The sequence below is a fragment of the Artemia sp. Qi Xiang Cuo genome, chromosome 5 (assembly GCF_049724085.1).
Source record: "Artemia sp. Qi Xiang Cuo chromosome 5, ASM4972408v1, whole genome shotgun sequence".
Taxonomy (NCBI): domain Eukaryota; kingdom Metazoa; phylum Arthropoda; class Branchiopoda; order Anostraca; family Artemiidae; genus Artemia; species Artemia sp. Qi Xiang Cuo.
The window spans coordinates 72,544,724-72,572,190 of NC_142798.1; the positions used below are offsets into that span (position 1 = coordinate 72,544,724).

A 27,467-nucleotide genomic window follows, 5' to 3' on the forward strand; every position below is an offset into this window, starting at 1 on the left:
AGATAAAATAAAAACGAACTGATTCACAAAGCTTGGTATTAAATTTTAATTTACAATTACAGTATTTTAATTCTTAATAGTTTTTCCTCAAAGTAGGTTTCAAGCATTTAATTTTATTAAAAATAATAAAAAGTACCTGTTTAATAACAGGCCATTTAGAGATTTAGGAATAAAAGAATATTTGTTTGAAAAGTCTTTTCCAATTTTTTAAAAGGAATTTGTGTTTGAAAAGCCCAGACAAGTATGAGTTTGCATGTAATTTAGAAAATTGCCAAGCGTTTATATTTCAAAGAAAAGTTCTGGGGAAAAATTCCTCAGATTTTTCCAAAGTTTTGATGAAAACAAAGGAAAAGCTTAAGGCTAACTCAATTTATAACAATAAAGTCTTAGCTTCTAAAAGATGAAAGGAAACAGAGACGCCAGCTTTAATTTGACATACTGTATTCATTTTTCCAACTTAATAGTAACAGCCAAAGATGTTTCTTATAGAACTAAGACAAAAGAAGAAATACCGGGCATGTCTCTTTCCTGCAAAAACGGAATAATGCATCAACCCTCCCCCAACTTACACTGAAGAGGAGTATTTATTAGTTTCATTCCGTATCCAGGTTTTGCCGCTTAAAACATCTTTTCGTCCAATTAGGCTGTAGCATTGATAGAACACAAAATTAAAAGAAACACAGAAAAATTGTAAAAATAAATAAATAAAAAACAAGAATGCACCAATAAGTGATCAATAACCCGAAAAACAGGAAACGAATTCACAAAAATAACTTCACTTTCTCGAAGAGTCTACAGATATGATAATTTATCAAGAGATTTCAAAGATGCCCTGTACCTCCTACAAACCCGGTCAATATTACCCTCGAAGCCAATAAACATTAATGTAGTGACATCCTGCACAATATCCATGGGTTGTTCGGTATTTAGAATTGTCAAAATAAATATGTTATTTTGAAAGGAAATTGAAGAACTACTCAAGAGTCCAAAGTGGTCTGAAAATACAAGAGGGGAAGTTCGAACCTGCCTCCCCCCCCCTCCCAACCCTCAAATTATCTTTTGACCATCGTTTCGTTTATAATCCTATAATTTGTGGTTCATTGATCTTCCCCAAGATTCCTGCATTTTCCCCTAGATCTGATATATTGTTTGTTTACAAGTTAATGGCGAATAAATAGTATCAAATATCACGACGATGAGCATATGAATGTATTTGTGAAATACCATCAACTTTGTTATGGCATACTGCTGGACAAATTAACGTCCATTCGCCCTTATTTGTTTACAATAGTTCCTATCAAATCTTACTAAGTACATAACGAAGATCAAGGGCAATGACCTTTGTCACGAGAAAAGAAATTTATAATTTCTTAATTAGATCAAAATATCTGAAAGAATAACAGTGGCGTCATGAAGTTTTAGAGAATGACAAAGATGAAATTGAAGAAGAAAGATGAAATTCAAAAAAGAAAAGGTGAAGAAAAATTATTTTTTCAAGATAGTTTTTTAAAGATGAAGATCCAAAATAATTTTGTTCAGAGGTATAAAACGTTCGAAGGAGTATTTTTGCTATCGCATTTAATTCCACTTTTTATATGTTTGAAAGTGCAGACAATGTATTTGTCAATGAAGTATTTTTCAAAAAGTGATTCCAATTTTCAAGCTCGTACGAAAGGTAAGGCGGGAAGGCTTAATGGCGGTCTTCATACCAGTAACCTCCTTCAGACTCGTAATCCCTACTGAAGCTTCAAAAACTTATACGATTTATCATGCAGCTTGTATATTCTAAATAGTTTACTTTTTTCAAATTCCCTTATATTACATCCGAAATGTACCTTAAAAAGTTTCCGATATCAACCAATACCCGTGCTTAGCGAAGAAGCACTGACTCCCCGCCACCTGGTGTATATCTTGGCATGCCAATTGTTGCCAGAGAGATCTGCCACACTTGGCGAAGTCCCCAGAACGCTCGGCACGCAGCACTAGTTGTACATCTCGGCACTCCAAATGTTGTCACACAGGTCTGCCACCTATGGAAATATCCCCGAAATGCTTGGCACACCTACGCCACGCTTTGCACGCGCCATCTTGTGAACATGATTTCTGAGTGAGAGCGACCCCTTGGCGCTTAGCAAAACAAATACGGCCAACATTCATAGTCTATTGACATTTGGTTCAAAATGGTAACACTTCATGATTCTTTTCAAATATTAGAATAAATAATCGGAATCAAATTGAAGTCTCAATAGTAGGTTATAAACTGGACACCATAAGTGGTATAATGGGGGAACATTTTGGACGCCCAGTATCCCTGTACAATAGATGGATTAGTTTTTTAACCATTTTACATTATCCTAAATCGTGATGGTTATCCTTGTTCTTAAATCAACACAACTGGAATACCAATGATTCCAGGTATTCTAGAAAAATGATGGTAAACATGTATTGTTTCCCCTATTCCAGTATTAGGTAGAAATAACTTCTAAAACATGTGTGTATTGCCAACAAAGGGGAGAAATTTTTCCTCTCTTAGTTTTATAAATCATAACGAGATTTCACAGGATAATTGAAATAAATGGACGATGGGTTTGCCTAAAATTTGCTACTTTTCGTCTTTACCGTCGCTTCTCTCCCTTTTGAGTACGTTTCTTCTCTTTGTCTTTTCTTTCCTCCTGAGTTTTCTTTTGCTTCTCCCTAGAAATGAATGTTTATTTAGACACTAATGTAGAAACGAACAAATACGTATCCTAGATGAACACATAATTTGCCGTCAAACTTATACATGTATATATATCCAACATTCGCCGGTGATTGTCCAAAATACCTTGTTTTCTTCTTGGATTTACTCGGCGTTGCTAGTCAAATTTTCAGTTTTATGCAAGGTTTGATGGTGACAGGTTAGGTTCGGTTAGATTAGGTTGAATTAGGTTTTTAACCCATTTCTGAGACTTATAACCTAACTTTAACTTTTACCATCAAAGCTTGCATCAGACTGAAAAAGCTGATTCGCAAAGGTAATTGGCTCCAATTGGAGAAAAAGGAATTTCGGACATTCACCGGTGAATGTCGACATTAACCAGATTTCAGACATAATATATATATATATTATTTACTATATAAATTGAGCCAAAAATATCCTAAGTACGAGACAAAAATTACTGACCATTTCGTTGGCTATACGTAAGACTGTCATAAATCAAAACAGTATATTTTTGGGTTGGAGTTTCGGTATCACAGAGCTAACTGAATTACAGAGCTAAACTATTTTGATTGATATGGCGTTATAGAACATGTAAACATAATAAGACTCATGCCAAGGAGTTATATGGGTCGAATATTTCATTTAAAGGGCCGAAATATTCATTTAAAGTTTGTAATTCAACCGTTTTAGGGAAGAAATTACCTTCTACTTGTTTATTTGTTGTTTATAAAAAGTAATTATATAGTAGGAAAACTTGAAATCTCTGAATTTCCTTTTGCTAAGCATCCAAATAAACTTTATAATAAAAAAAAATAAAGACTTTCATGTAGCCTAGTCTAGTATTTAGGACACATTTTTGCAACATGGGAAGGAGGTTTTCCCCATCGCTGGGTAGGTGATCTCTATTTTGTCTTAGTTTTTTAAATGGTGAATCAGTACCAATACGGGGGTAGGAGTGGGGAAACTTCCCCGAAGTTTAGTTAGTTGTTCCAGACAGTTGGTTTGTTCCTCAAAAAAGGTCATTTATAGGGGAAAATACAAGGATTTTCATGCATAAAAACTAATTCTGCCCAAAACTTCTTATCTTACACACACGCTAATTTCACGCTAATTATAATTATGTATAATTTTCTACATAAATTCTTAGTGAAGGAATTTTGTATTTCTATATAATAGAAAACCTTAAGTAGTGGACATTGTTATCCTAAGTAGAGTTATTCATCGATTTCTTAGAGATCCGCACTAGAACATTTTCTGAGGGCCATAAGCAGCTGATCAACATGTGAAATAGCACAGTGTGTTATGTACTATATGTGTACTTGTGGTGACTGGAGTAATTGCAGTGGATTATTGGGACATCACAACACCAGGGCTATAATGAGAGAAATGATGAAATGGCTGGGACAGGATATGTGGATGAAAGATGACAAATTGTCAAACATTGTCCTTGTCGGCCAACCGTCTAAGGCCAAACGAAAAGCAGGTCGTCCCCAAGTGGGGCGGGATGATGTCTTAAGGAAAGATTTAAGGAAAATGGGAACTTCTTGGGAGGGTGTAGAGACGGAGGTTTTGAATAGACTGGTATGGAGGAGGAGCGTGCGAAGCTGTGGTGGCCTAAGGCTGCTCGGTGCTGCATTGAGTTTCTAGTTCAATCTTATTTATTAATTTTTTATATCAAAATTTACCACCTAAAGTAGTTAAAGTAGTTAAAATCATGCGCATTTTTGGTGCTATTATGTCACTGAATGTGGTCAATTTTAAAGTGGCGTTGTAGGTGGAGATGAAGTTTTCGCCAAAAAATTAATAATGTTGGTATTTGTATTTCCCAAACGTTTAAAAGATAGATGCATAAATACTGAGATTTAGCTGTAGCTAATTTAAACCAATCATAATTTTTTCACTGATTTTTCGCCCAATCGGAAAAGTCGATGAAATATTCTGATTGGCTTAAATTAGCTATAGCTAAATCTCAGTATTAGTTAAGTTTCATTGTAAATGGGTCTTTGCTATGACAAGATCCAACATGCCTTCAGTGTGCCTTTGAAGAGGAAAGGATCAATTAATTTCCAGTCGTTTCATGGAAAAAATGGGCTTTAACTTCATTGGTTCATGCCTGTGACGTATTTCCGTAAGACAGTCACATGATTTCTTAAGCGAATGTCAGAAAAGAAAGCAAATGACCTAGCATTTTTACAACCTAATTATTTTTCTGTGTGAAATTTAAAGCCAGTAAAATGAACGAAAAGCTTAATTCTACCGCAGTGATTCTGCTGTGTGAAACTTTGAGCCAATAAAAAAGCTTTTGACTTTTAGGGTTGGCACTCAAAATTTTCATCACAGAGACTTCAAACAGCTGATTCAGGAATAGAAACTGTCATTCTGATTAATTTTACTGGTAAAAATGTACTGCGAAAACAAATTTTTACGAATTTCGAAGGATAGCCTGAAGGAAGCGACGAAGGAAGGGACACCTGCGACAGCCAGTTATTAGCCCCTCGCCTAAAATAATCGCTGTTTTATCTCTTTATTGAAACCATCTTAGTAACAAAAGATCTATCAGAAAGATAAAGCTAATAAGTCAACCTAGTTATTAGGCTATCCTTCGAAATTCGTAAAAATTTGTTTTCGCAATAAATTTTTACCAGTAAAATTAATCAGAATGACAGTTTCTATTCCTGAATCAGATGTTTGAAGTCTCTTTGATAAAAATTTTGAGTGCCAACCCTAAAACCTTTTGACTGTACATCATGTTTGCAGTAATTACTGCAACCTAGTAAAGATCGAAGTTCAGCCAATTGTAGCCAAAAACTTAACAACGCTTTTGGAAAAAAAAAAAAAAGGTCGAGTGAGAAAAAATTGCCATTTGAAGCTGATTCAGGAATAGAAACTGTCATTCTGATTAATTTTACTGGTAAAAATTTATTGCGAAAACAAATTTTTACGAATTTCGAAGGATAGCCTGAAAAACCCTTGAAAATATTGGTGGAAATATATTAAAATAGCACCAGTGGAATCGCCATTGTCAAACACTCCATACACAAAGTTACAGTCCCCCCACCTCGAACAACAAGAAAAATCACTTTTTTGCATGTGTAGTCTTTTCTAAAGCACCTCTGTTTCTTTATGCTTTAATTCTCAGCCAAATAAACTTGAAACCAACATATTCTAAACACAATGTCAGAGCCAAGACATCAGTTTAAGGTTGGCACTCAAAATTTTCTCATCAAAGAGACTTCGAACAACTAAAATTTAAAGAACGAAAACATATTTAGCAGTCATGAATATATAATGAAAAACCTAACTTCCTGGAAAATCGTTCTACAAATAGAAATAACTGTTTGTAAATTTGTTAAGTTCTTTAAAGTTAAATATGCTAAACTCTCACAAGACTTTCAGGAAATAATGGAAAAGTTAAAATAGAACAAGAAGAATAGGCAAATAATTTATTCATAGAAAATCAAGTGAGTAAAGGTGACATAACATGAATAAGAACAAACTACCATTCTTAACCTCCTTAAAATAAGTGTAATTTTTAACTACATTTTTAAAATGTATCAACAAGTAACAAAATGAGTTGCTGTTTCACTACGAAAAGCTTCCGAATCGGGTGGAATATAATTCAATATATTGTACGCTTCCTAGTGACTTTTATCTGTTTGTAAATATTTAATCAAAGACATCTAACTAATGGAATAGATTAAGAATAGTGAGACCAGTGACGGTTCTGGCCTCTCTTGCACCCGAGACAAAATCTCGATTAACCCGCCCCCCCCCATCTGTCCCCTAAAAATTTGTAGGCTAAATTAGACTCAAAAATTTTCATTTATTAACATTATTTTCAATTTATTAATAAATTAATATTTTTAAAATTATTATTATGCTAATTTAATTATTATTATCGTTTAATTATGTGTTATTTTTTAATTTTTTTTTTACTAATATTCTCTTAAATTAATTATTCTTAATCATTTTTTAATTTATTTTAATAAAAATACAATTTCAAAAATTACAAAATGATTATAACCGTTAGATTATTTATTTGAAATTTTGCGCCCCTAAAACTTCTGCGCTGGGGCGCAATTGCCCCCTCTGTCCCCACTAAAACCACCACTGACTGAGACAGTCAATATAAAATATTAGACAATACAATTGACCAACACAGTACAGTTTCAATTCACATATAGTTTCTTCAGGTGGTGTCTCACCAAGGAGATTTACACCATGCTTTAAATTTAGTCCAATTAGATTTGAACTTAGTTTCATGTCTCAGAAGTTTAGTGCTCAGTTTAGAAGTTTAGTGTCTCTATTGTAACATACTCAGTTGTATATATTAGTATTAAGAGCATACAAAAGAAGATTAAACAACTGATACTCGCGTACTAAAAAAGAACTATAGACTCTTCTGTATGTATTGTTGAAAACTGTAGACCTGGAAAATTTGTTAACACTAATACACCTTGCTAGGTTATCCAGTTTACGCTTGACTTATTTTCCTGAATATCCTGTGGGAGATTTCCTTTTACTGAGTAAGAACAGGGATAACAAAGAAAATGCTAATTAAAAAATTTCGATGTGTGTTCTAAGACAGAATTCTTCTACCAAAAAGTTTCTTTAAGGATATCTTTCTGATTATTAATTATAAATAGTGAATATTTTTGCAGGAAAATTTCAGAGGAACAAATAAATTCTAAGGAACAAACGATTCTACATGAAGGAATTAAAATCACAATAACAAACCGGTGACTTTGGGACGTAGGTGATAATATTGACCCTAGAATATGTCCAAGCACGCCCCTTCCCTTAAAAAAGACATAGAATACACAAACGTCAAAATTTTGACCTGAAAATTAAAGAAACATTTGTGCCTAACAATGATTAAATAAAAAAAACAAGTTTTTTTTAACTGAAAGTAAGGAGCGACAATAAAACTTAAAACGAACAGAAATTATTCCGTATATGAAAGGGGCTGTTCCCTCCTTAACGCCCCTCTCTTTACGCTAAAGTATTTTATTGTTAAAAAAAGATAGAGTTGTGAGAAAGTCAAACTTTAGCGTAAAGAGCAAGGTGCTGAGGAGGGGACAGCCCCTTTCATATACGGAATAATTTCTGTTCGTTTTAAGTTTTAATGTCGCTCCTTACTTTCAGTTAAAAAAAACTTGTTTTTTTTATTTAATTTTTGAACGTTTTTGAATAAATGCAGGTTTTGATCTTGGCTCACAGTAGGCTACATGAATAATTAAAACAAAATTTTCATATTAATTTACTTTTATTTGGTTAAATGGCTTTCTCGAAACTTGTTTCATTTTATTTACGAACGTTTTTATCAGTAATAAATATACGTAAGTTACGAATTAACTTACGTAACGAAATTCTATATTCATATATTTTTAATACGTATATTAGGGGGTTCGCCCCCTAGTCAATACCTTGCTCTTTAAGCGAAAGTTCAAATTTTGTTCCAATTCTTTAAAAATGACCACTTAATCACAAAGCCCGTTAATTAGAATAAATAGCTGTTATGAAAGTAATGAGAAATCTTTGGCTTAAAGAGTGAGGTATTGACTAGGGGGTGAACCCAATCATATATGTAATATTTTCTGATCGTTTAAAGTTTTGATGTTGCTGCTGCTGCAGTTGAAAAACTTGTTTTCTTATATTTAATTTCTGATCTTTTTTTAAATAAGGCTGGGAAGTCCGGCGTCCCCTTCATAGCAATGTCCCTTCCCCCATGAAAACTTCCTACATGGAAAGATCCTCCTACATAACCCCCGACCCCAGGCACGTACGCAGGAATTTGTTTCGGGGGGGGGGTGGGGCAAATCCTTCAAACCCATTATTCTGTGAGAAAAATCAGAAAATTTTGGGAAAATGAAAAAATCGTGAGATTTCGGGGGGGCCGGGGCCCGGAGGCCCTCTCCCTGCGTACGCCCCTGCCCGACCCCCCCCCCCACAACCAGGAAAAATCTCCCCTGAAAACGTCTGTACTGTATACTTCCCAATAACCAATACTATATGTTAACATTGGGTAAAGTTCATAACTTTCAGCCCTCCTCCCGGGAACTTCGGGGGATTAAGTCATCCTAAGAGACATACTTATAATATTTTCGAACTTGCTGAACAAAATGGCTATCTAAAAATTTTGATCAGGTGACTTTGGGAAAACAATGAGCGTGGGAGGGGGCCTAGTTGCCCTCCATTTTTTTGGTCACTTAAATAGGGCACTAGAACTTTTAATTTGAATTCCAATGAGCCCTCCCACTATTTTCTAGGACCCCTGGGGCTATACTAACACCCTGGGGAAAAAAAAAAAAAAAAAACACGCACCCGTGATATTTCTTCTGGCAAAAAATGCAAAATTCCACAGTTTTGTAGATAGGAGCTTGAAACCTCTGCAGTTGGGTTTTCTTATATTCTGGATATGATGGTGTGATTTTAATTTAGGTTCTATAACTTTTAGGGGGTCTTTCCCCCTTTTTTCGAAAATCAGCCAAATTTTCTCAGGTGCGTAGCTTTTGATAAGTAGCATTAAACTTGATGAAACTTATATATTTCAAATCAACATTAAAATCTGATTCTTTTGATGTATCTCTGTATCAAAATACCGTTTTCTAGAGCTTCGGTTACCATTGAGCCGGGTCCCAATAACCAATACTATATGTTAAACATTGGGTAAAGTTCATAACTTTCAGCCCTCCTCCTGGGGGCTTCGAGGGATTAAGTCATCCCAAGAGACATAGTTATAATATTGTTGACTATGTTGAACAAAATGTCTGTTTAAAAATATTGATCAGATGAATTTGGGAAAAAAATGAGACTGGGAGGGGGCCTATTTGCCGTCCATTTTTTTTGGTCACTTAAAAAGGGCACTAGAAATGGAAATCTCTGTCCCAATGATCCCTTTCACGATATTCTAGGACTACTGGGTCGATACGAACACCCCTGGACAAAAAAAACACAAAAAAAAAAAAAATAAACACGCATCCGTAATCTTTCCTCTGGCAAAAAATGCAAAATTCCACATTTTTGTCTATAGGAGCTTGAAACCTCTACAATAGGGTTCACTGATAGGCTGAATATGATGGTGTGATTTTCATTCAGGTTCTATAGCTTTTAGGGGGTCTTTCGCCCTTTTTTCGAAAATCAGACACATTTTCTCATGCGTGTAACTGTTGATAGGTAGGATTAAACTTATATATTTGAAATCAGAATTAAAATCTGATTCTTTTGATGTATTTATTGGTATCAAAATTCCGTTTTTTAGAGTTTCGGTTACCATTGAGCCGGGTCGCTCCTTACTTACAGTTCGTTACCACGAACTGTTTGATATAAAAAGAAGAGGAAGATAAAGTGAAAACACGAATAAGTAACCTCCCTAATTGTGTGTTTCAATATTTTCATTTTATATTATTTCAATGAAAACTAAATACAAGTGTTAAAACAAGAAGTAATCTTAAATTTGTACCTTTGATAAACTGATAGCAGTTTTTTCAATTTTAGCTTTGAGGCTTTTCAATCCTTCAAAGAATACATAAAGGTATATTTTAACTGGTTTTTGGCGTTTACCCCTTCGGATAATACCTCTTGCAGAGAATACCCCCCCTCCCCATGGAAAATAAGGCTTTCCAAACTTGAGAATTTTATTGAGTTTTATTTTTTTAATTTCCGTAGGGGGAAGGAATTTTGGTACTTGTGTATTATGCGCCACAAACTCAAGTATACACTGTGTAAAATTCGTGAACACACCGTTTTTTTCGTTAGTTTATTCGTTACTTTAGAAATAAATTTGGGCTATAGATTTGCACATTAGGGGGAGGGGTAATATATAGCGGGACAGAATATATGGGAAATATGAAATTTGGGCTATATATTTGCACATAAGAAGGGGGGGGGAGGAGGTAAAGTATTTGGACAGTTTGAAGTAAGAAAACAATTCTTTCTAGATATATGGCCACTAAAAAATTACAGAAAAATAGCGAGGTATTTGAAATTTTGTAAAAAAAAAAAAAAAAAAAAAAAAAAAAAAAAAAAAAAAATCCCATTATAAACTAAAATGTAATGTTTCATTTAAGTGTTTTTTCCAAGTGTTAAATTTTTTTTTTCAATGACCGTTTTTCCAAGTATTAAGTACTATTATTAGGTTAATGTAGTGTTTCATTTAAGTGTTTTGTGATGGTCGCTTATCAAAGTTTACGTTATTTGTGCCTTTCATTTAAGCTATTTTACTATGTTCATGGCCGTATATTTGGCTTTAAAATACATCTATCTAATATCTATCTATCTAATATGCAGAATAATTGTACCAGACACATTTTGCATGCAGACCCGCTACACTTTACCCCCTCCCCTAATGGGCAAATCTATATCCCAAATTTATTTTTAAAGTAACGAATAAACTACCGAACAAACCGTTGAGTTCTCGAATTTTACACAACGTCAACCTGAGTGAGTGATGCATAATACACAAGCACCAGAATTCCTTCCCCCTACGGAAATTAAAAAAATAAAACTCAAAAAAAATTCTTAAATTTGGAAAGCCTTATTTTCCATGGGGGGATATTTTCGGGGGGGGGGGGGGTAAACGCCGGCCACCATTTTAACTATAGGCCTATACCCTAAAAATACAGAGTTATAACTAGTTCTAGGTTTTGATCTAATTATATATACAGTGGTTTTGATGGGCAGGTCAGTAGGATTGTCGGAGAATTTTTCTAGCGGTTAAAAACACGGGAAAGTCCACGTTTTAGCTCGATTTTTCCAAAAATGCAACCTTCATACTAATTTCAGGAAACAGCCCCCCCCCCCCCATGTGCAGGCATATTGAAAATCTTAATGAGTTTATTTGGTAAAAATCCTTTCACAATTCTCTGAATTACTTGTGGAAAGTCCCTCAATTTCTTAAGTTCAGACATGTTCAGGGTTGAGCGTCCAAAACTTCCAGATTTTCTTCAATATCAGAAGCATACAAGTTATGACCTGTTACTGTTCTCTCTCATCTCTATTTATATTAATCCCCTTTTAGAAGATACTTGAAATGAAGTACTTCATGAAAAGTAAGCATACTTCGTAAGACGAGCAAAAGAATAAAATAATTTGTTTTTTCAAACACAAAAGCCTTAAAGACGTTTAATCTGTACTTGATTTTGAAAACTTGACATAGGACATCAGAAGAAATCTCAGGCACACACAATAATATACAGCAGTCTATAATACAAGGCTATAAACCTTGAACTGTCATACTGAACTTTTTTAAAACAACAACTGTAGTTTCTTTTTTTTTATATAGTGCACTCAATTATTTGGTTTGGGACGGGGGTGGGTGGCATGACTCTGTAAGCTCAGCCAGAGTCGACCCAGCTTTAAATTGGTACCTGGAGAAATCTGGGGAAGATAAACAGGAAGGGTGTGCGAAAGCACAGGAAGGGTGTGCGAAAGCACAGGATGGTTGGCCACCAACCCCCCCATTGCACTTCCTGGCTGAAGGGCCAAGAAACGGAGATCAGCACCGCCGGTAGGGACTGTAAAGTCCAATGCCGTATTCTTTACCTTTACCTTTCATAAATGCTTCAGGCTATAATTGTTATATACTTACTTGTATGAAAAATTTCACTTCTTGGTTGAAGGTCACTGTACAGTTAAAAATTTTTACTCCGTTTTCAGTATTTCAATCTCAATCACTATAAATGGAAAGCCAGTGAGGTCATGCTTCTGGGGAGAGGGAGTATTTTTCGGGGGGGGGGGGTATTTTTTCCGTTTTCTTCCTTTTAAGTTACCCAGTCAATTTTTTCACACAAAAGCAGTTTGTAATTAGGTTTAATCTAAGATATATTCCAAATTATTTAATCTAAGATATATACATCAATACCTCTAAAAACGGTATTCACAAAAAAAAATTGCGGTAACAGTCACATTGTTTTTTTTTTTTCAAACAATATATCATATTATTATAATAAAGTAATATATAATTATACTATTATTATACATTATCACAAGATATTATTGTTATAAATCTATCGCATTAATTTATGTTATATTGATTTATGTATATGAATTTAGTATATTACTACTATAAATATATAATCATAATGTAGTTATACATATACTTCACAACAAATGATATCATATCTGCTCAGATTTCACAATGCAATTAGAACATTAGCTTTTTTTCAATAGCTTCAATTTCTATTTACTATCCTCTTTTTCAAAATGTCACAAAAGAAAGCAGAAAATTATTACTAATGAAAATTCACTTTGATTTCTAAGAAAACACAAAAAAGGTAACCATCCACTAACCATTTATTCTTGTTTAGCAAAAAACCCACCTTTTTTTAAGGTGGATGATCAACTTTATTTGGACCTTCCAGAAACACCCTTAGCAATTGTAAATGACCCGAATTATTTCCTTGCTTCAATAAGATAATATTTATTTCCAAAATACTATCACGCTCTATTAGAGCCAAATTCACATAAGAAAAAAAAAGGAAAAAAAAAGGGAACAAACAAATGTTAAAACAAACTTCACAGAATAGATGGCAAGAAATAAAAGGAAAGAGGAGATTCACTTGTTCAAATTGTAAAGGAGAGAAGCTCCTCCACTTTGGGCGACAAGCTTGCTACTTGTCCCTGTAAAAAAAGCCCCAGCAAGGAAAAGGTCGATTTGACGCCCTATACGTCAGCAATGGCTCAGGAGGATCTTTATCTTTTTATCTTAAAGGAGAGAAAAGTACAAATTATACCTGGATAACATGCGTCAACAAGGAGGAAAAAAAATGGACTAAAAAGGAGACAAAAGAGCCATATCTAATTCAGGATATTTCTCCTAAATAGTTAAGGTGCTCCATGATAGAGGGGGTGAAACTTTTACGAAACATCTTTTTATCTTAAAGGAGGGAAAAGTGCAAATTATACATGGATAACATGCGTCAACAAGGAGGAAAAAAATGGACTAAAAAGGAGACAAAAGGGTCATATCTAATTCAGGACATTTCTCCTAAATAGTTAAGGTGGTCCATGATACAGGGGGTGAAACTTTTACGAAACTTCTCAGTAACGGTAGGATCGGTGAGTAAGTTAGGACTGCTGAGGAAGCTAAGCAGGGGATATGAGGTCTAGTGGGGTTGTAAAAGTATGACAAAATGTCGTATATACGGACTCTCTTGAAACATAAACAAATACTACCCCTCGTTTCTTTTAACGCGATAAGGCGTGCAGTATTAAGGAGGAAGGACTATGGGATTTTACTCTCCTTGTGAATGATCCTGAGTGAACGCTTCTGGACTGATTCAATAGCACAAGCTTTCCCTTCTTCGTGACTTCGTCCTATGACTTTCCCCTCGAAACTGTATACCTCCCTCTGTCTTATTCCTCTAATAATTCAGAACGAAACGAACCAACAAAAGTCTAGACTTTGTCCTATTGATATCCCTTCCATTCTTATAAAACCCTGAATGAGTCTTTTGTAAAACCCCTTTCAGTCATTTTCATTGGTATTATCAAATTGTCTTTTTTCCAAAATATTGGAAACAGGGATTCATTATACCTCCAAAAAAGGTAATAAAACGAGTTCTGATGCTCCGAGGTCAATTACTTTTAGTACAACTTTCTAAAGGCTTTATCAAAGCTAATTGGCTTGAAGAAAATCTTGTCCCTGATATTGACGTGAGGTGATTCAACCCCTTGCTTTTTACATCGGCCAAAGACTTCCTTGTCTATTTTACTGGTACAATCACCAATCAACTTAAACCACAAAATGGTTAGTTAAACCTCATCTATGTAGTTCTGCAAAAGGCGTTAGCTTAATTAACCATAGTAATTCACAGCAGACTTGTTAAAGCGACAAGGACATTGAAACAAACAAATCCCCCCATGGCAAGAGTGTACCCATAACTTTTTGTTTGGCGGGGGGGGGGGTTGAGGTTACAAAGAAGCTTTAAAAACGTATCCGAAATTTTTAAATGCGTTTTTGTTACGTTGTTACGTGTAGTACACAAATCTGGAGGGGGGTTAAGCCCAGTAGTCCCCCCACCTCACCTCTCTAGATACGGCCTTGCCCTCTGGACCCATCCTAGGTATTTTTTACTTAAACCGCGAGACCAAAGAAATTTCTTTGGTATCACGAGAAAATGCCAAAAGGAAATAACCAACTTCTTTTGGGTGTTTCGAAATTCCCAAGTTTCCAGCAGTCCCCACAAGCCGCAAAAATAGATAAGCCAAATTAATTGGTTAAATTTGAAAAAAAAAAAATCGTCGGTAAACATTAAACATTGACAGACTGTTGATTCTTAAAGACAACTACATCCTCAAAGAAAACCTTAAGTTTCTTGCGCTGTTTAGTGTAGTATGTTATGTTTAGTACCATTTTTATTTTTCCCGACTGCCAAAAACTACATAAATGCATATGGAGATCGTTTTCATTAATAAAATGAATTCCAAACTTTTTTTAATTTTGAAATATATAATTCCCTATACAAATAGTATAAGCTTCCCCTTAATCAATTCAATCATACTTCATTTCACTGTCCTTGGTACTTGGAATCATGTTAACTTTTAAAATTTTGAAATAAATTTTTAATGGTCCATTTTCATAATTGAAACAAAAATATCAAGTAAATCAAGTAATTCTTTAAAAAAAAGTTAAAATAAACAAATGAAAACTTATTTATATAAAAATAATAAATTATAGAAGTTAGTATAAAAATAAAATATTAATGATGAACAATTAAAAACTTATTTATACAAAAATAATAATAGAAGTCCGAATTTTTCAGCTTCGTACCCGGAAGCCTTTATAAACGGGTGAAACACGGTGAAATTGAAGTAAAAAAGATATAAAAATTGTTCTCTAATCTGAAATAGCAACAAAATCTTTATTAAATTCAGAAGAGGGTGTAATCCCCGAAAAACATACAAAAAAAAAAGATTTATGGAATACCTTGTTCAAGTTGAAAATCGTAAGTCGGGAGAACTCGAAAATATTTAGAAAATGGACGCTTACAACAAAAAATAGAAACAGATCCTCCTTAAAGTATAATATAAATCCTGAAACTTTGGATTCGGGAGTTGCGGAACATTCATTTGATCTTCCACAGCCAATTATAATATTTGACCAAACAAAAATAGTTGATAATTGTGTAGGGCTATTACAAAGTTTGAGAGAAATAATAGAAATTAGAAAAATTATGTATAGCCTAAGTAAATTAGTATAAATAGAGATAAACGGGAATACCGATTAAAACTAATTTATAATAGTTTAATCAAGAAAAAGGTTAAAACCATATATACTTATGATTATAAAGAAGATCAAGAAATTTTTGCATTATCAGCCTCAAACATATTTGAATGGATGAAATAAACTTCGGAAAAACTCAAAGAGCTTGCACCATATTAGCGATGCAAAAGATTCATTCAATTTTTTAAACTTAATAGTTCCATAATCTGTATTTGATTTTAATTAATTTAACCTAGGACATACGTAAGATTTTTCAGAGGCAACGCTATAGCGTTGCCTATAGTAAAGGTCATACGGCTCCAATGTATTATTATTTATTTATTTATCCCAGAGGCACTTCATATGGAAGGGGTCGTCGTAGAAACTTCAAAGGGTCATTCGATTGGAAATCGAGAGTTCTAGTGCCCTTTTTAAGGGTCAAAAGTGATCGGAAGGCAACTAACACCCCTTCCACGCACACCAGTTCCCCAAACACATCCAATTAAAATTTTGAGATAGCCATTTTGTTCAGCGTAGTTGATTTCCAGATTATGTTTTTGAGAAATTATGTTTTTGAGGAGGACACTACCCCCACAGCCCTCAGGGCAAGGGTTGTAAGTTATGCCCTGGAGGCATATAAGGTTTTTATAGAAAGCTCTGTCGTCGAAACTTCAAAAAGGACTCATTCGATTGGAAATTGAAAGGGCTAGTGCCCTTTTTAAGTCGAAAGTGATTGGAGGGCAACTAACTCCCCTCTCACACCCCCCTTTCCCCCAAACACATCCAATCAAAATTTTGAGACAGCCATTTTGTTCAAAGTAGTTGAAAATTCAGGAAATTAGGTCTTTGAGGATAACACCCTTCCCCCCAAAGCCCTCAGGGCTAGGGTTGTAAGTTATTCCCTGGGGGCATATGGGGTTTGTATAGAAAGCGTTGTCGTAGAAACTTCAAAAAGAGCTCATTCTATTGGAAAATGAAATGGTTAGTTCCCTTTTTAATAGTCAAAAGTGACTGTAAGGCAACTAACACCCCTTCCACACCCACCATTTCTCAAAACCCATCCAATCAAAATTTTGATAAAGCCATTTTGTTCAACGTAGTTGAAAGTTCTGGAAATTATATGTTTGAGCAGGACACTCCCCACACAGCATTCAGGTCAAGGGTTAAAAGTTATGCCCTGGGGGCATATATGGTTCTTATGGAAGGAATGCTCGTGCAAACTTCAGAAAAGGCTCATTTGATTAGAAATTAAAAGTTCTAGTTCACTGTTTTAGCGTCAAAAGAAATCGGAGGGTAACCAGCTCCCCCCTCCAAACCCTTTTTTCCCAATTGCATCCGATAAAAATTTTGAGATAGCTATTTTGTTAAAAACAGTTCAAAGATCATATAACAAAACTCCGGTGTCGACACAACCCCCCAGGGCCCGGGGGCAGGCGCTGTAAGTTATGCCCTGGGGGCATATAGTTTTCTCATGGAATGAATACTCATATAAATTTCAAAGAGGGATCATTTGATTTGAAATTAAAAGTTCTAGTTCACTTTTTAGCAATCAAAAAAGATGGGAGGGCACCTAGCCCCTTCCTAAGCCCCTCCCGCCCTTTTTTCTCAAACCCATCCGATAAGAAATTTGAGATAGCTTTTTTTTTTAAATAGTTCAAATACCATGTACCGAAAACTTCGGGGTCGACACAGCCCCCCAGGGCCCTATGATAGGCGTTGTAAGTTATGCCCTGGGGGAACATATGGTTCTTATTGAAGAGATGCTCGCAAAAACTTCAGAGAGGGCTCATTCAATTGGAAATTGAAAGTTCTAGTTCAGGTTTTTAGAGTCAAAAGAGATTGGAGGGCAACTAGGACCACCATGCCCCTTTTTCCCCAAATACATCCAATAAAAATTTTGAGACTGCCATTAAGTTAAAAATTGCTCAAAAGTCAGATAACAAAACTCAGGTGTCGTCACAACCCCCCAGGACCCAGGGGCAGGCGTTGTAAGTTATACCCTGGGGCATATATGGTTCTTATGAAAGGGATGCTCGTATAAACTTTGGAGAGGGTTCATTTGAATCGAAATTGAAAGTTCGAGCTTTCACTGAATATTTGATGTATAATCATATTAATTGCTGAAAGCTCATCAGTTCAAAATATTACTATAATTTTAGTGTTTATTTTCAATATTAAGTACAAAAGAAAATATTTTTCATAAGATTGGTTTTCAGTAAAACGCCAATGACGCAGTAGGTTTTAGACTTTTACAGTGAGAGAAGGATATTGAAAATAAACATTAAAATTATAGTAACATTTTAAACTTATGAGCTTTCAGCAATTAATATCATCATACATCAAATATTCAGTTTAGTTTATTAGGTCTTTTTAAACTTGTTAAAGACGAATATAGCTTCACTACAAACAAGAGTTTGGACACTGCCTCCATTCCTAACTGTAAATAAAAACCGAAAGCCAACTGCGTCATTGGCGCTTAACAGAAAACAAATTATATCAAACATACTTTATTTTACAATTCTTAAAGTATTGAAAATTAAATTAAAGATACATCTAAATAAATTATTGAACTGATGAATCTTTCACCAATTAATATAATAAGGCATAAACTATTGATTTTGTTGCTTCATATGCTTTCAAAGACTTTTCAAGATGCATACAGTTTTCAGCAGCCTACCAAATACACAGTTTGTTTCACAGTTTTACAGCGAGAGAAGAAGGTCATACCCCAACTCTTGTTTGGAGTTATTTTTGTTCATTTCAAGCTTGATTTGCATATTCAATTTAAGTTTCACTCGTTTTAAGATTTATTTATTCATTTACGTTAATATCTATTGTATGTTTGTTTGCATTGATTGTTTATTTAATTTCTGTTCGTTTTAAGTTTCATTTATACGTCAATAGCAAAATATTTTTTTTTCGTTTTAAGCTTGATTTTCATATTCAATCTAAGCATTACTCGCTTTAAGATCTAGTTATTCATTTATATTATTACTTGTTGAATGTTTTTTGCTATGATTGTTTATTTAATTTCTGTTCTTTTCGGGTTTCATGTATTCTTTAATAGTAATTTTTGGTCGTTTTGAGTTTGAATTTTAACAGGTATTTGTATCTCCACAGGTTAAGTTTAAAATGGCCTTTACTTTTCTTTGAAAAACTTATTTTTTGAAAGTTTTTTTTTTATTAATTTAATAATACAACAACTACAGAAACTGCAATATATAGCAGACACCCTGCCTTGTGTATTGTTCTGTGAAACACCATATCGGATTTTGTTTAAATGTGAAATTTATTTCGTTTTTTAATATGATTGTGGTTTCTTTTTTCTTTTTTCATGTTTTGTTTAAGCAAGTTTTTTTCTGTTTATAAAGCCTTCCAGATGTGGAGGCGAAATATTCGGAATTTAATTTTTTTTTTGTATAAAAAGTTTTTTGTTCTTTTGTTTCCGCTGTATTATTAGAAAATTGACGCATAAAATTTTTTACAAAATTTTCGTTTCAACTGTAAATAGAAAGGCAGTGTGTTCTTGGGAATTGTTTGATTTATATTCGGTTGAAGTTTTTGATTCTTTTCTCTCAAATAGATCTCAGACTATTAAATATTATCTTCTAGAGCTTTTGCTCTAATCTCCATCTTGATTTCCTCCACGTAAATTATTTGGCCCAATTCATTTCCCATTTACAACCTAAGTGTCTTGCAATAAATTCCCAATAGATAAAAATTTGTTTATTCTTATGCAGTCTTGCGAACCGGGTGCAAAAATTTAATAAACAACCCGAAGAGCCACCTTATTCACACTGCCGTTGATGCCCTGATTTCAAACACAATAGTTAGGGCGTCAAAATTAAGAACGCTGACAAAGTTTTTTTTTAGTCTCCCACGCCCTTTTTACTGTTACCTTCATTCCCTGCAACGGATGGGTTAACTGTATCAAATTACTTGTTATTACAATTATGTTCGACCTAAAATCAGATACCCGTAGGCTATTATAAAAAACCTTCACCCAGCCAACATCACCCTTTCTCTGCCAAAAGCTTCCAAATGAATCTGAAATATCCCAATTTGCATTCTATAAAAATCCATATACCTCTTGCCAACCCATTGCTTGTTTACGTCGGTTCGACAATTGCGTGTTTCCTCAGAGGGCCTGATAAAATCGTAAACTTTCCAAAAAATTTATCAAGAGAAGTTTTCTACTCGGGGAATAAGGGAAGAAATTTTTCTCTTAAGGGAGAATATGTCTCAAAGAGGTATAAACGATGTTCTTATATCTCCTCAGAAAAGGTAAACTTGATGCCCCTGAGGATGAAAGCACTGATCTATGTCTGGTTTGGGATTTGGAAGGAGGAAAACCTGGAAATCTATACCAATAGCATTTGCAAAGGTCTTTCATTATCTACAATAATGATTTGGGGGGAGGGGTAGCTCTGTAGAGTAATTGTTAACAAAAACCTCATACAGTCACCAACGATGCATAGGTGCCAGCAGACAAACGGAGCACAAGGCTTCCACTAGTATGGTCTTATTTGGGTAACAAGTGTAACCCTTGTTTGGTACTTGAATACACATGTCCGGTCTGGCACCCTCACGTGCACAATACGCAATACCTCAGTAGTGACACTGAAACTGTACAGAAACGTGTTGCGAAAATCATACTCGGTACAAATTATGTGTCACATAAATCTGCTCTCAAGTCGCTAAAAATGCACTCTACTTATCCTCAAATTGGGACACTCACTACGCGCAAGTCAGAAGCATCTTTCATTGCTTGCTGTTATCTACTTGTACGAAGCGTCTGTCTATCCAAAGCAGGAGAAAAATTGAACCATTGAGATGGCGTACCTATCATTTTATAGACTCTTTGGTTACTTTTTTCGTCAGTGCATTTAATCGCTCGTAATTTATTCACCTTATAATTCATTGATGTTGTAAAAAAATAGCGTGATTTAGTTGCGATAGGCCAAAATTATGAAAGCTATTTTTATTAAATGAATCTTGTGTAGCTTTAACAATTTCAACGTTTTAGTGGGTATAGCAAGAAATGCGCTTCACAGTCGATTGCCAAGAACTCGAATGACCACCCTTTTTTATGTTGACAGCTCCGTAAAACTGAAAGTGAAAATTACACCCAAGCCAGCCCCCCCCCCCCACTAGATCCACCACGATTTAAATTGTGCCCAAGCTCGAGCAGCTGTGACAAAATCGTTATGAACGAACGATATCTAGATGGAGAACTAGCCTCTTTTGTCCTTATCCGTTTTTTAAATGCTTCCTGTTTTGACAATAGAAATTCAATCCAGAAGTTTCCTTTAGTGAGATGGCTGAATTAAATTACATAAAAGAGGCTATAAGAGGTGCTAACCTATCCTCTTTGTCCTTCTCCTTTTTCTTAAATGCTTCTTGTCTGAGTTTGTCTTTTTTGTCCTTTTCAATCCGCAGCACATCCTCCAAGTTGGTGTTTTTAGCTAAATCAGGCGCTGCATCTTCCTTTCCTTCATGTTCTTCCTCGGATTCAGTTATTTCCCCGTCTGATATCTAAGGGAAAAAACAGTCTTTAGTACAAACCAAATAACAGATATAGCAAAAGATTAGGCGACTATTATTTTTACATTCAGACACACTTACATGCACGCATAATTCTATAATCTTACACACACGCTTCCACACGCACATAAATACTGAAATTAATTCGCTAGTTATTTAACGCTCATCATTTATGTTATCTTAATAATATAATATTTTGTATTTACCATTTTCAACTATTTACATTTAACAATTAATTAAAATAATAATTACTATATTTAATTATTAATATTCATTTACTGGTTATTTGTATGTTTACGATCAACATATTAAACGCTAATCATTACTATTAGCATGACTTCTATTAACAAGAAGAATGAATTTCTAAATAAAGTTTTCAAAACATTAGACAAAGCCAAATTCAGAAACTGCTTATTCTAGTAAATATGTCTGGCAAAATAAATTATCAGTATATCAAAGGTCACCATCAAAAGAACTTAGAATATAAACAAAGATATAACGTTGAAGAGCAGTACATCTTTGTTTGACCATATCCTCATATCTACAGTATGTGGCCAAAACATATAGTTTCTATCAGCAGACAAAGCTGCGACAAAGTCAAATACAGAAACATGAATTTTGGTAATTATGGTAGTTAAGTTTTGGGAAAAGAAATTCTGGCAGTATATCATAAGTCACCGTCAGAAGAACTTAGAATACAAACAAAGATGTAGCGTTGAAGAGCAATACATTTTTGTTTGACCATATCCTCACATATATGGCATGTCGCCAAAACATATAGTTTCTTTCAGCAGACAAAGCTGCGATACAGAATACGGAAACTTTCCATCGACAGAATAAGGAAACATAATATTTTGGCAATTATGTGTAGCAGAAGATATAGAAGAAATTCTGGCACTACATCAAAAGCCATCATATGGGATGCAATAAAACAAAGAAACTGATTCCAAAGATTAACACGCGCTAACTAAACACCGATTACAAAACACAAATGGTTACTGAAGCCCTTACAGATATTGGGAATTTTCGGATTCATCTTAGGAATTAACTGCGAACCTTGAATAATTTAAATAAAAGTTCAAATAGCGACAAAATCCTTTTAATAGACAGTCATGATGATAACAGCGATAGAAATTCACAAAATACTAGATATTTCGGTCACATATGCACTGACCGTCATCAGTGATGACGGTCATTATTGTGAATTTCTAGTATTGTGATCTCGTATTTTTGTGAATTTCTATCACCGTTATCATCATCACTGTCTATTAAAAGGATTTTATCCCTAGTTGAACTTTTATTTATCGTCATGGAAAGGCAGTGTGGTCTCCGAAATTATCTATATTGAATAATTTATTAACTAATGCCTCTCTTCCCGGCACACATAACTAATACAATGGTCATATTATAATTAAAACCTCACACATATTCCTCACAGAAGGAATCATGCTCCTTAGGTGTGTCATTCGTCTCCATTTTCCCCCATACGATGATGATTGTACAAAAGTTGATTCACTAAAGACAATCGAAAACAGTATTCAGGAAATTAAATGCGATACTTAGTCCAAAATTAACTTTCGGTCGTTCCAGATGTTAATTTGGTCTCGCTGGGAAAGAAACATTTAAATCTTTATTCTCTACTATCAACTTTTTTTTCGCACCGGGAACACACTCTTAGATTCTTATACATGTGAAATATGAAAATTTAATTGGGAGCATTTAAATTACTATTTCTTAAAATCTAAATGGCGATCTTTTTCCATTTTGGATGAAGCCCCTCAACTAGACTTTACCAAAAGGATTGCTAACAGCCAAAAATTTTTTCAAATAATTCGTATAAACTTATTCATTAGATAAATTTAAAGATGGGAGTTAAAAAGCAAACAAGCATTCACAAGAGAATTGAAACTCTTAAAAAAATATAAAGATACTATATAAAACCATAACAATAAAAAGTCATCCACAGCTATTCTTTAAACGGGGAGATTAGCAAGAGCAACCAAAGACGTGATATTATCGTTAAAACAAGAAGACATCTAACAGAAGAATTTCTGGTCATGACTACACACCGGTTGGAGGTAGCATATTTCATGAACTGGATATCAAGGTCATCATCAGAACATCATACAACACTAATAAGATAAAAGGTTGCAGAACAATCCATCTTTGTCCGAAAACGAAATTTTTAGTGTCCTGATTAGACTCGTTTTTTTAATATTCTTGTAAATTCCCAATCTAGGGAAAATATCGCAAAAGAGGTTAGTGATATCTTCTTTAGGTTTTGTCAAGGGGAAAATATCATCAAAAAGATGATTCTATGAGAAGGCGTATAATTTTTTCGACTTTGATTGCTCGATTTTACCCAGATGTTAGATTTATTTTTAATGGCCAGTCTTATTTCTTTTCTGAGCTGTTGGATTTCAAAAGTTTCCTCTTAGGGAAAATTCTGAGCTTTATTTTTATCAACTTTTTTTTTAATCACGTTTATCAGCGTATTTAAATTTGTACACAGCATTATTATCTTCTCTTTGACATGCTGACGAAACTAATAGATTAAAGAAATGATTCGTAAATAGAGCACGAAGTCGAAAACAGATGCGTAATGAGCATAATTTGCAGTTTTGTCAGGAGCAATATGATGAGTACTGTAATGAGCCTAATGAGCCAAAGCAATGAGCATGAGCCCTTACTAACCTGAACGAATTTTTTTTACCAGGGTGTAACTGCTAAAAAAAGACGACTATCAACGCCACCTAAATTAGTAGATATTTGCTATATATTCTCGTTTGCTAATACAATAGGCTAATTATTTGTGGGATCTATTCTAGCAGAAACTAGGCTTACCGTATGGTTACCATGTTCTTCCATGCAAGAGATTGGTAAAATCAGACACTTAACTGAACTTACAATTAGCTATATTAGTCCTAAACGAGTGGTTAGCGCTCCGGATTTGAAATCCTGAAGTTAGGGGTTCGAGTCCTGGTGTCGCTGGTTATTTGGTTTGGAACAGGGTCAATGGTGTGACTGTGTAAGCTCAGCCAGAGTCGACACAGCTCTAAATGGGTACCTGGAGAAATCTGGGGAAGGCAAACACGGGAAACGTCGATGATTTGCCCCCAACCACGCATTGCACTCCCGCCGAAGGCATTGAATCAGGAGATCGGTATTTGCGCAACGCAGACCTTTGGTCAGCATGCGAAAGTTTTTTTTTTTTTTTTTTTTTATTCAAAAACCAGAACTTTTATTTAGATAATAGCTTCATTTTTTACAACTAGGTCTTAGCTCTCTCTTCCTTTTGGACAATTCTATTAACTTTACTTTTATTCCGCCAGAAGTAGAAAACGGAACAGAAAATTAGAAGAAGTAGAAAACAGAAGTAAAAACGTAAAAGTAAGAAAAAATTAAGTGAAAAAGTCAGGAAAAAAGAAAAGAAAAGGGAGAAAAAAGAAAAAGCAAAGAATAGAGAAAAGAAAAAGAAAAATATGAAAAAAGTATATCGATTGTGACGTCATCCGTCATCTTGTATAAGACGATGCAGTTTTTGTAAAAAAAAAGTGATTTTATTTTAAATATTACGTGTTGTTAATAACAAAAGCGAAAACTCTTCATTTTAAAAGAGAAGCTACAAAACTATTTGGTAAATCCGTAGAACAATAGATGGAAATCTATTGTTCTTTCATTATTTGACATCCTAATAAGTTTTTCATTTGACATTCAATGCTATTCGGTATCACGAAGAGTCCCTCCTAAAACAGGCAAAACACAACAATGTTAACCAATCGTAGGTTACAGAGAAATCAGAAAGGATATGTTGCGTGGGCAAATGTTTACCTAAACAGTTGTAACCTCCCCAAATTTTACATAGAAATTCGAGCCGGAAATTTAAATCTACCAACTCAAAATAACCCCTCAAAATTAGTCCAACAGGGCTAAGAATAATACTAAGATCCTACAGGCTCTATTATCTTACTCTAGGATGCAAGGCTTTTGTCAATCCCCTCCCTTCTATCCTTGCGTGTACCTTAACTATGTGTCACCTAAATAGGAAGACAAGAAAATAAGGAGAAATAAATAAGGAACACACACAATTAATAATAAATAAGGAACACACACAATAAATAAATAAGGAACACACACAATTTAAATAGGAGGCAATAAGGCCGACTTGAATTATAGTCTTACATGTTAGTACTATAATAATATTCCCTATCTTCAGAGGGAACAGCCCCCCCCCCCTTGGAAAGTCATTGCATTAGAAAAATTGTACTGAATTTGAAGAAAAACTAAATATTTATTTAATTTTAATAGTCTTCTTTGTTTTTGTCTTGTTATGTTATCTAGTCTTATCTGATATTCACTTTTTTATCACCTTTTATTTCAAATTAGTTTTATTTATCTACGCTATTTTATATTTATTTATATTATATTTTTGACTTATTATATTATTATATATATCATACACGTTTATTATCCATATTATTATCTACTACTATCCTTCCATGCGGGTAGTAGTAGAATTATCTGACTTCAGAGGGAATAGACCCCCCCCCCCCTCCTCCTTGGAGTCATTGCTTTAGGAGACATCGTTGTGAATTTCAAAAACAAACTAAACAATTCCCTAATTTAACAATTTACTTTGTTTTTTGTCTGGTCACGTTATCTATTTTTTCTTTTATTACTTTTATTTTAATTTAATTTGAGTTATCTATAGTATTTTATATTTATTTATTATATTATACATGTATTGTATCATTTATGTATGTATATTATATTTACTTATCATACTACTATTATCTACAACAACCCTTTCTTTAGTATAATAGTGGAATTCTTTTACCTTCAGAGGAAACAAATCCCCTCCCTGGAGAGTCATTACATTAGGAGAAATTTTCCTGAATCTTGAGGAAAAACTAAATAATTCCCTAATTTTAAGAATTTACTTTGTTTGTTGTCTTGTAACGTTATCTACCCTTTTCTACTATTATTTTTTTTACCACTACTGCTACTACTAACGACTTGCCACAGCACCAAGCCGCCTAAGGCCAACACAACCACGCACGCCCCTCCTCCATCCCAATCTATTCCAAGCCTCCCTCTTTACACCCTCCTTGGAAGTTCCCATTTCCTTTAAATCATTCTTTATGACATCCTCCCACCCCAACCGCGGACGGCCTGTTTTCCGTTTAACCATAGACAGTTGGCCGAAAAGGACAATCTTTGGCAATCTGTCATCCTTCATCCGCAGAACGTGCTCTAGCCATCTCAACCTTTCTCTCATTATCAACCACACTTTTCGTACAGCCTACTGTTTTCAATACGGTCAGTAAGCCAGGTGCCCAGAACAATCCGTAGGCAATTTCTCTGGAAAACATCTAGCGAATCTTCATCCGCTTTTTGGAGCGCCCATGCTTCAGAGCCATATTTGACTACTGTCATCACTGTAGCTTATGATATTCTAATCTTGGTTTGCAAACTTATCTTCCTATTCTTCCAAACAATTTTTAACTGTGAAAAAAACATCCTGAGCCTTGGCTATTCTACTATTAATATCTTCACTGCTCCCACCATCTTTACTAATAATACTACCAAAGTAAGTGAAGCTGTCCACCTGAACAATCTTTTCGTTAACCAATGTCACCTTTGCGTCTTCACTTATTCCTAGCCTTAGTGACTTAGTCTTCTTAACATTTATTTTCAAACCTGTTCTAGCACCCTGAACTCACAAAACCTATAAAAGCTCATTCATTTTGTTCACACTTTCATCTAGGATGCTTAAATCATCACCATAATCTAAGTCCAGGAGAGTTTTTCCTCCCCCTTTGATTCCATGGTCTCCCATTGCCTTTCCTGTCTCCCAGTATTTTTATTACCTTTTTTAATTTAGTTTTATTTATATATGGTATTTTATATTTATTATATTATATTATACGTATTGTATGTACTGTATGTATCATTTATATATATTAAAATTGAACTATTATATTATTATATATATTATATTTACTTATTATCCTATTA

At 34.3% G+C, this 27,467-nt stretch overlaps 1 protein-coding gene across 1 annotated transcript in view; it reads right to left on the reverse strand.

Annotated features, from left to right (window-relative positions):
- Nucleotides 1–2,480: 2,480 nt before the first annotated feature.
- Nucleotides 2,481–27,467, reverse strand: part of LOC148952489 (coiled-coil domain-containing protein 43) — a 66,683-nt gene continuing 41,696 nt past the window's right edge. Inside the window, exons 3-4 of the mRNA XM_089088986.1 lie at nucleotides 21,268–21,440; nucleotides 2,481–2,694 (exon numbers count right to left, since the gene is read on the reverse strand). Of these exons, the coding sequence (XP_088945112.1) occupies nucleotides 2,616–2,694; nucleotides 21,268–21,440 (252 nt within the window). The 3' untranslated portion in view covers nucleotides 2,481–2,615. The remainder of the gene's footprint in view (nucleotides 2,695–21,267; nucleotides 21,441–27,467) is intronic.